The sequence below is a fragment of the Nuphar pumila genome, chromosome 6, assembly GCF_984573655.1.
Source record: "Nuphar pumila chromosome 6, dmNupPumi1.hap1.1, whole genome shotgun sequence".
Classification (NCBI taxonomy): domain Eukaryota; kingdom Viridiplantae; phylum Streptophyta; class Magnoliopsida; order Nymphaeales; family Nymphaeaceae; genus Nuphar; species Nuphar pumila.
This window is the reverse complement of record NC_143254.1, coordinates 6,485,244-6,494,541: the sequence shown is the minus strand read 5'-3', so window position 1 is coordinate 6,494,541 and position 9,298 is coordinate 6,485,244. Positions and strand designations below refer to the sequence as shown.

Genomic DNA, 9,298 nt, shown 5'->3' with positions numbered 1-9,298 from the left:
CCTTATGGGCATGGGTAGGCCTACATGAATTATGATGTAGATATATGCCACCTACAACAACTAATGGTGCAAATCGGTCAGAATTGAAACCGAATCCGAGTTACATCGTTGGATATATATATCCCAACACTAGTTGGATTTGAAACAAAATCTCAAATCCATGTTGATTTCCAATAAATGTATATGGTCAGGATTATATCAAAATTGAATCTGGGACCCATCTCAAAATCGTACTTGAACTCAAATGAAAACCGAACCCACTCTTCAAAGGTTTAGGCACAATATCAGCTCAAATGAGTATTCATATTCGAGCCATTTTTCATCCCTACCTGTAACCAACACATGTACCTTTGTGAATGCGGTATGAATGCACCCTAAACCTACCCATATCCAAATCTACATGTTTTCTAAGCTTTCAGACACATGTCGTGTCAAGATGGACCCAATACTAGATCCATATTTAGAAAAGCAAGTCCAGCTCTGTATAGTGTATCCAGACTCAACTCAAGATTTCATAGTATAGTTTTGGATCAGAATAAGACACTCTTTGGTACACGATCCACTGATAAAAGATCAATTGTATCATTCATGTCCATTAACTGAAACGGGTCCGGTTAGACCTGGTTCTAACCAAACTCCAAACATATTTATGTGCCTGATTCTTACCAGGATCGTGAATTAACCTATGGCTGGCAAACACGCTGAGCAAGACGAGCTCATCATTTCTTGTAGTGAGCCAAGCTGAGTTCGAGCCTTAGTTAGACAAGCCGAATTCGAGCTGATTTGTTTATATAAAAAATACATTGTTTTAGAGCTGAAAGAAATAGGATAACCAAAACATATTTCTTACCACCTAACGAGCTTAACAAGAGATGCCACGAGCGGCTCGGCCTGTTTCCCAGCCCTAACTAAACCTGACCCAGATTAAGATATACTTTATCAGGATACAGCAATATGGTTCTGAGCCAATAGTAAACAGGGTCGGATCTACGACCCGATTTGCATGCTTAGAGTGCCCAGTTAAGCATATGGTAGAGGGGGTGTTCGGCATATTTCTAAAAATTTGGTGCTGGGTTTCAAAATCCAAAAAGAGAGAGGGGTGGGGAGAAATGTATTCAGTTTTCCGAAAAATGTTTTTTTTTTCACTCACTTTCTCATCCTGACAATATTCCCTGTGTCCTTCCCGGTTCTCTTGGGCTCCGTGCAGGCCACAGTTTTTTTAATTCCCATTATGCCCCTGTCTCTCCTCGCATCAATCCCCCCCTCCCCAGAAATGGAAGTGTGGGGCAGAGTCGTCAGTTTTCTTCACTGCTCCACTCGTCCTCCTCCCATTCTTGTTGGGCTTTTGGCTGGTCATGCATAGCCCTAAGTGCTTCACGCTTGTTGCATGTTGGGCCTCTTACTTCTTCTAGAAGCTTCTGGAATCCCCCTCTGGTCTCAGGGGATTTGGGGTTTCCGGGTTTTGATGTGAGGAGGAAGAGGCTGAAGGTTTTGAAAGTGGTTGCCTTTTTTTTTTTGCTAGGGTGTTTGGTGGGCTTTTTGGGGGGGTTCTCTCTCTCTCTCTCTCTCTCTCTCTCTCTCTCTCTTAATTTTTTGGGTTTTCTTTCCTCTGTTAGTTTGATCCTTTTTTTATCTGGATTTGAGAGTGGGTTTTGTTGTTTTGTTTTATGGGTTTTTTGGTGGTTCTGTGAAGAATGTGGGGGTTCTGCAGCTGATGTGATTGCTTGGGTTTTCATTTTCTATGCTTTTGGGAGATTCTCTTTCTTGGTTTTTTTTTTCCTTTGTTACTTAGGGTGATCTTTCTGGGGTTTTAGTTTGTGGAAGCAATGGTTGGGGAAATGAAGGGGTTTGGTTTCCAAAAAGGTGGTTTGGTGTGGGTTCAGTATCTTTTTGAGGGTTTTTTTCTTGTGGGGTATTAATTAATGAGTGAGATTTTGAAGCTTTTGAGGACTCCGTTACTGGGTGTAGATCTGTCGCAGAGCAGGGTTGCTAGGCTTTTAGTTTCAGGCTGAGCTGCATCTCGTTTAGGAGTGGGAAGGTTCTGTGTTTTTTTTTCCACTGTGGATACTGGAAATTGGTGTTAATGATCTGTTCCATAGGAGAGAATTGCTAGAGTTTTAGATGAAGGGGAGTAGAGAATAGCAGAAGATTGGTACTGTTGAATATCTCTGAGGCTTCTGAAGGGAGTCTTTTTTATGCTTTTAAATTGACCAATCTGTTCAGTGTAGTGTTTTGCGAGAGTTTATCTTGCAATGCAAGTTTGTATCCAGGGTACTGTTGAGGAAATTGAAACATTTGATGATTTTGCTCTGAATATCACACACTGACTTGAACTAATCAGATCCTTAGTTTAATTGTTGAATGCTAGAATTCATGGCGCCAGTAGGATACTAGAGCCTATATTAGAGAAAAAAAACCTCGCAAAACATTTTCAGTAGTTTGATTCCTTACTTTAGTTTGTCTATTTTTCCGGATTACTGGAACTCTGTCGCTCTGAATTTCTAGGTTATCCTATTTGGTGTCGTTGAAAGGTTGGTGAAGAGAGTGGGATCACTGAGTTGTAAAAATGAATTTCTTTAACGGGAAGATCTTTCGGAAGACGCATAAGAGAATTGAGGAGAAAGAGCTAGAAGTGAATCAGATACCCTGCGAAGCTGCTAATGGGAAGGAAGAATTGCAGCCAGCACCAGTTACTAGTGCCAATGATAATTCAGGGGACATTGAGGACGATGACGATGATTTCATAACTGGCGAAGTGAAGAGGCATTTAAAAGAATTGAGGAAGAACAGTTTCATGGTAGAGATACCCGAGGAGGATGCCTATATGGAGGAGACGAGCTCTAGCGAATGGAGAGGCTCTGAGGCCGAGGATAGTAGTTTGTGTTCTTCGTTTGAGAATGTGTATGGTAAATACAGTGAGAAGATGTTGTTCTTCGATAAAATGACTGCTGAACAGATGCCTGAAGCAGGTACTGTTGCCCATTATCCTTTGATTGCATTGTTACTTGCTATGCCGGTGCATGTTAACATAATGATACTGGATTTGGATGAAGAGCAAATTATCACTTATTTTGTTTAAATTTCAGTGCACCACCTATATTACATCATTGAAGTTGGTGTTTCTATGAAATTTTGTAGCAGAGTTTTTCCTCGGATAGCTGATAGGAGTTTTATATTTTCTGTTGATCTTTGGGACTCACCTTTTTTCTGTGCATTGTAAATAATTTTCTGCTGCTTTTTCATATAGCGTCTCTTGAATGGATCATCATATTTACACCATTGTAACACATGAAAATTTGTTCCCTTACAATTCGTTATCTGTGCTCTTTTCTCCCGAGTAATTTGTTCGCCGTTTTACCTTGTACAAATTTGTAATGTTATGAAGTTGAGTTACAGCAAGTTGCTTCCCCATTTTTTCTTGTAGAAATTTGTAACTTTATGAAGTTGAATTGCAGTATGAGAGAAATTCATGCTCGTGTATTTCCTCTATTTATCTGCAATTGGATTGTAGTTGGGTTATCCTCCTAAGGTTGCTTTGCTGTCATTCTCTTGTAATTGTTATTATTTTAGATAATTTTTTACTAAATGAAATAAAAACATAATTCAGGGTTCACCTAAATACAGCTGGAAGGTTCTTGGGGATTGAGAGTTCTTACCGGCCGGCCCTCGCCTTTATTTTTTTTGGAGTTTGTTTCTCGAGAATTTGAGTTCTACCATTTTCTCGACTTGCCCCCAAAAAGACAAAATTGCCACCTGCAGTTGTAATTCAAATTACCATCCATGAAGATGGTACTTTGAATTCTTGAAACAAGTGAGACCCCCCCCAGTTTTTACTTTTCCGTTGGGGCACATGAATTCACATATCACATCATTATAAATTCACATTTCCCTATTCAAGTGTAAATCCAAATACACCCTTGATGGCCGTATCAAATATCAATCATAAACGGATTGACAGCATTTGACCAGAGCTGTAAAGCATTAAATGAATATTTCTCTGATACTTATGAGGTTGAGTTTACATAAGCAGAAAAGGAATGAGGGGATCAAAAAGCAGACTGTGATATGATAATAAAAGAGGAAACCTGAAAAACTAATTGGTTTGGAAATTGTAATCTGCAAATTAAAGTGAAGTAGAATTTTTTTTCCCACAAACTCGAGATTGGATCTGGCATGGGGCCCCTGCGGGATCCAACACTCCAGCAAATGTGGGATCCCAGGAAACATGAATTCTAGTGGGAAGCCAGAGATTCACTATTTGCTTCTCTTTAAATGCCCGGTTCTGAGAACTGGGTTATTCAAGTGCACCCTCAATCTTTTTTTGTTTTTCTTTTCGGAATGCCTCTTGCTTATATTTACCATTTCAATCTCTCTAATATTTGCAACCCTTTTCTTTTCTTGCTTTAGGTTCACCAATTTCTTTGAAAAAAACTCCAAGATCTACATCTAATAATCTGGCATCAACTCTTCGCCGTTTGTCCCTGAAGAAGCAGGAATTTCAGGATGAAGCCGAGCATCTGCAAGAGCAACACCATGATCCATATCAAGAACTTGAAACTGCATATGTTGCTCAAGTGTGCTTGACTTGGGAAGCTCTTCATTGCCAATACAAACAGTTCAGAGAGAAGATTGTATCAACAGAATTCCAAACACTTCCATGTTATAGCCGTGTTGCAGAGCAGTTTCAGCAATTTCAAGTTCTGTTACAGAGATTTATCGAGAATGAGCCTTTTGAACTGGGTCACAGACCGGAGATTTATGCCCGGGCTAGAGTTTCTATGCCAAAGTTGCTTCATGTCCCAAGCTTTCAAGGTAATTGCTGCTGTTTGGTACATCGTTCTATCTATTTTTGTGTTTTATGGAATGCTAAGAGCTTACATATGATTCTTGTATATGAAAAAACTGCAATCTGAGTATGATACAATGTTTAGTTCCTTTTAGCCAGATGTGTGTTTTTGTTCCTTATTTAAAAGTTTGTCCATATCCATGGCAAAAATTGTGTGCTGAAGTAGATTTTTGTAATGGATCTCCTACTCCTTTTCAAATATTTACAACCTGAGTAAATTGATTTAAAAGTTTGAATTATGAAAGGTTTTCGGATTATTTTTTTTTCTAGGGCCATATTCTGGTCATTACTTGAGATTTCTTATATATATATATATATACTTGATTTAGAACCATGATTGAGATTTGGTATTTCTTCACAGGGATGGAAGTTTTTTTTTTTGTTGCACGTTGTGTCAATATTTCACTTTCTGTTTTCATGGTAAATGTGTTGCTTCTTGTATGTATCAAGGTGCGCACCAGAAGGAAACCAGTGAACAGTCTGGGGCAGGCTCATCCACCACGGTCTCTGACCTCCTCCAGTTAATTCAAGATTCTATCCTGATATTTTGCCAATTTCTCAAGATAGACAAGAAGAAAGCTGTTGGGCTTCTAAACATTTTTGGAGGCCATAATCAAGTTTCTGGTCCACTGCATCAAATCAAAACTGATCTTGACAAGGTGGTGTTAAATTCTGTATTATGTTTCATTGACATGTCTGTTGTTCTAGTGTTTGAATTCTGTGAACCAATCAGTAACTGGATCTGCATCAAGTCTTTTGATGTAAGACTTGCAAGAATTGCACTTTTCTTGTACTAGTATCAATAGAATCAGCTCCTACCACGCATGTTGATCGTTTTACACGTCCTTCAATTGTATGTGACCATGAATTTTTTCATAATAACAAAGTAAAATTGCCTTTATAAAATCCAGAAAAAGATGAAATTGAAGGAGCTCTTCAAAAAGAAAGGGTGGAAAAAGAAATCCTGGCCCGAGTCACCGGACGAAACAGAGCTTTTACTTTGTCTCATTGACATCAGGGTGGTGTCTAGGGTGCTGAGAATGGGAAGGATTAGTGAAGAACAGTTGCAGTGGTGTGCAGAGAAGATCAGCAAGCTGGATTTCCGTGGAGGCAAGTTGCAGAGAGATGCGTCTCCGGTCCTATTTCCTTGTTGATTTCAGCCCACTGGTATGACTTCCCTGGTCTCTTTGTTGCGGTGTTTACTTCAAATACTTATGTTGTTGACTAAACATAGAAGGTGGGGTTGATGATTCTATTGGCACAGTTATGTATAGTGTATGCTGGCGGATATAGCGTTTGTTGAATCGTTCTAAGCTACTTTTTCCCAAAACCCCGTGAGAAAAATGGTAGTTTGATTCAGATCTGCTGTATTTGACCACAAGTTTGTACTGTTATGAAACTCAATGTTGCCTAGTCTGTCTAGCCGGCTGTCATTGTGCCCAACAGCAAAGAAAAAAACACAATTGAACAGTCAGTTTCTTCTTCTGAGCAGTTTAGTTAGCATTACTAAAACATCTCTCTCTCTCTCTCTCTCTCACACACACACACACACACACACACAAACTAACAAACAAACGCTCTCTTGGATCCCTCCTCCCCCTTGGCTTTACTGAATTGTCCCTATCCAAGACATGGAAGCTTTTCTAGTCAGCCATTGCTGATATGTAGCTCAATCTGGCTTTTCATGAGGTCTGAACAACTTCAGAAGACCCGGTGCTGGGCTGCTGCCTTGGGTTTAGGTAGTTCAGGCTACAATTGCACAATGCGAAAAATCATGATTCTCTGAGGCTGGATCAGGTTCCATCACATCGCACAGTTCATCAAAAATGTGCAATGTGATTGCGCCTCTGGTGCATATTTTAGGTTTTGTTGACTGGTGATAAATCCCACAACCTGATTGCATACATGGGCAAGCCCTCAATTCAGATCAGATATGGATTATGTGTGTGTGTGTGTATGGGGGGGTGGGGGGAGATCTTCAGTACTTTTAAGTAGCGATCAGGAGTGTGGAACCAACAGTGTCATTCAATGGTCATGTTGTGGAACCATGAATGGGCATAGTGTTAATGGATATATGGCTGAGAAAGGTCTCACTGTACTCTCTTTGTGAATGAAATCATGCCCTTCTTCCGTGCAATTAGGGTTGGGAAACAAGCTCATCTGCTTGTAAAGAGCTTTGTGAGATAGGCTTGGCAAGGTGAATACAAACAATAGGTGCTTGGCTCAGCTCGACTCAAAATAAAAGCTCGTTAGGTAGAAAGAAATATATTTCAATATATTCTATACATTTTTTACATGCACATTTTTGTAATCCTATTTCTCCCAGCTCTAAAACAATATATTTTCTATGTAAACAAGCCAGCACAAACTCGGCTCATTTAACTCAGGCTCATTATGAGCTCGAACTCATTTTGGCTCGCCACAAGAATGAGCCAAGCTTGGCTCCAGCTCGTTTACCAGCTCTGAGACGCAAAGTGTGGCATACCTCTAATACTTTGGTGTATTACATCCATCACAAATTTTATAGCAAGAGTCTCCAAGGTATCTTGTGTTGTATGCTTGTGATAAGTGTTCTACGACTGCCTCTGTATCCACGGGAATCAGGTTTATATTCTCTCTCATGTCCGGACCTGAAGGTCTGATTAATACATAGACCCGAGTATAGTTTGTGAAATTTTATCAGACCCAACCTGAGTTCCGATTAAGACCTGTAATTTTTTAATGTAAAAATAATAAAAAAGTATGGTTTTACTGGGCATGGTCGGGTCTGGTTCATGTAGTTCTTATCAGGTCGGGTATGCTTTTCTTATGGTGGACCCGATTAGACCTGGGTCTGGATCTGATAGTATACTCGGGTCCAAGTCTGGTTCCACTAGGTCCAAACCAAACCTGACTCGTTGACACCCTATTTATGACCCTATTACCACTGGAAACCCAAGTGCATCTAGAGTAAGGGTGTCAATGGGTCAGGTTTGGTTCGGACCCAGGTTTAACCAGACTTGCACCAGGTTTTCAGGTATGGTATCATGTCCGAACCTGGCTCTAATCGGGTCTACTATAAGAGAAACCATACCCGGATCTGATAGGAACTACATGAACCAGACATGGACCATACCCAGTAAAATAATATTTTTTATCATTTTTACATTGAAAATGTGTGGGTCTTAATCGGAATTCGGGTTGGGTCCAGGTCTGGTATAAAATTTCACAAACTTTACCTGTGTCCATGTATTAATCAGACCTTCAGTTCTGGACCCGGGTCTTAATCGGGTCTTCTTATTTGTCACCATACCCAGACCCTATAGGGTTCAGTCAGGGTCGGGTCCGGATAAACCAGACCCGTTGACACCCAGAGAGCTGCGTACAAATCGAACTCCAACTTCAATCGATCATAATACTTTGGTTGTTAATTCTTTTTACATCTTTGTCAGAAGCTCAAGTATCATATACACATGCTCTCATAAATAAAAAGCCTTGAACGCTTGGAACAGTGCCTAAAGCTAACCAGATTAAGTGAATACTGCTCAAGATTATGATCGTGTTATTTTTATTTTTGTATACATAAGCAAATAATGGAAATGGCTTGGGCTTAAACTGCCTGTGTTGCTCGAAACCAGATGTTACTCAGACCTATTCTGGTCCAAACAGTAGACAAAGCCACGCTTAAGTTAGGATGACAAGGTCTCACCTGCCAGACTTCAGCTAGGTCATCCACATACATGGGCTTGGGTGTTGAGCCTGAGATCGATTAGACCTGGGCCTAGCCAGGCCAGGCAAAAGTTGGGTCAGGACGCTGGGCTCTAACGGGAGTGGCCTGAGACTGCCCAATGACCACACATAGCTGTCAGCGACTGGCTATCTTAATTCATTGTAGTTTTCTGACTGGATAAAGTCGTTCAAAAGAAAAGAAAAAAACTTGCAAGAAATAAAGTTGTTGAACAGCTTTAAATGTACAATCAAGATAAATGTTGGCTACAAGGCACAGTAGATAATTTGCAAATGTAGATGATATTAAGCTGATAAGCATTTGAAGAAAGTTACAGAAAAATTACACTTAGAATGAAGCATAGAGATCCTAATGCGTGTGTGCGTCTACACACACACACACACACACACTAAGTCTGCAAACAGACGTTTATCTGACACAACAATGGCCCATCTCATGTTCTGCAATATGTGGCTGCCTCAAGGAGTTTTGTAAAGGTGAGGTACTGAAGTATTCTCATCTAGTTGGAACCTCATATATATCTCCATCATCAACATTGAGCCGTTGGTGTATTAGTGCAGGAGTAAGTTGTGGTTTGCAATCATTCATACATGTTAGTTGTATTTTTGTATTGAATCATAATTAATCCATCTTTCTTTCTATCAACTTCAACACCCAAAAAATACTTTAACTGACCTAAATCCTTTATTTTGAAGCATTTGTTCAACATTCTTTTTATTTTCTTG

The 9,298-nt window shown here is 39.9% G+C and overlaps 1 protein-coding gene across 1 annotated transcript; it reads left to right on the top strand.

Annotated features, from left to right (window-relative positions):
* Window positions 1-1,173: 1,173 nt before the first annotated feature.
* Window positions 1,174-6,320, top strand: LOC149833777 (uncharacterized). The gene is made up of 4 exons (XM_090009852.1): window positions 1,174-2,969; window positions 4,408-4,812; window positions 5,297-5,505; window positions 5,758-6,320. The coding sequence occupies exons 1-4, from the start codon at window positions 2,567-2,569 to the stop codon at window positions 5,998-6,000; spliced, it is 1,260 nt and encodes a 419-aa protein (XP_089865978.1). The 5' UTR covers window positions 1,174-2,566; the 3' UTR covers window positions 6,001-6,320.
* The last annotated feature ends 2,978 nt before the right edge of the window (window positions 6,321-9,298 follow it).

Excerpts from the sequence above, each read along its gene's own strand:
- LOC149833777 (XM_090009852.1), top strand. The coding sequence starts at position 2,567 with ATGAATTTCTTTAACGGGAAGATCTTTCGGAAGACGCATAAGAGAATT. Across the intron at positions 2,970-4,407 it reads TGAACAGATGCCTGAAGCAG|GTTCACCAATTTCTTTGAAA; the intron begins GTACTGTTGCCC and ends TTCTTGCTTTAG. Across the intron at positions 5,506-5,757 it reads TCAAAACTGATCTTGACAAG|AAAAAGATGAAATTGAAGGA; the intron begins GTGGTGTTAAAT and ends TATAAAATCCAG.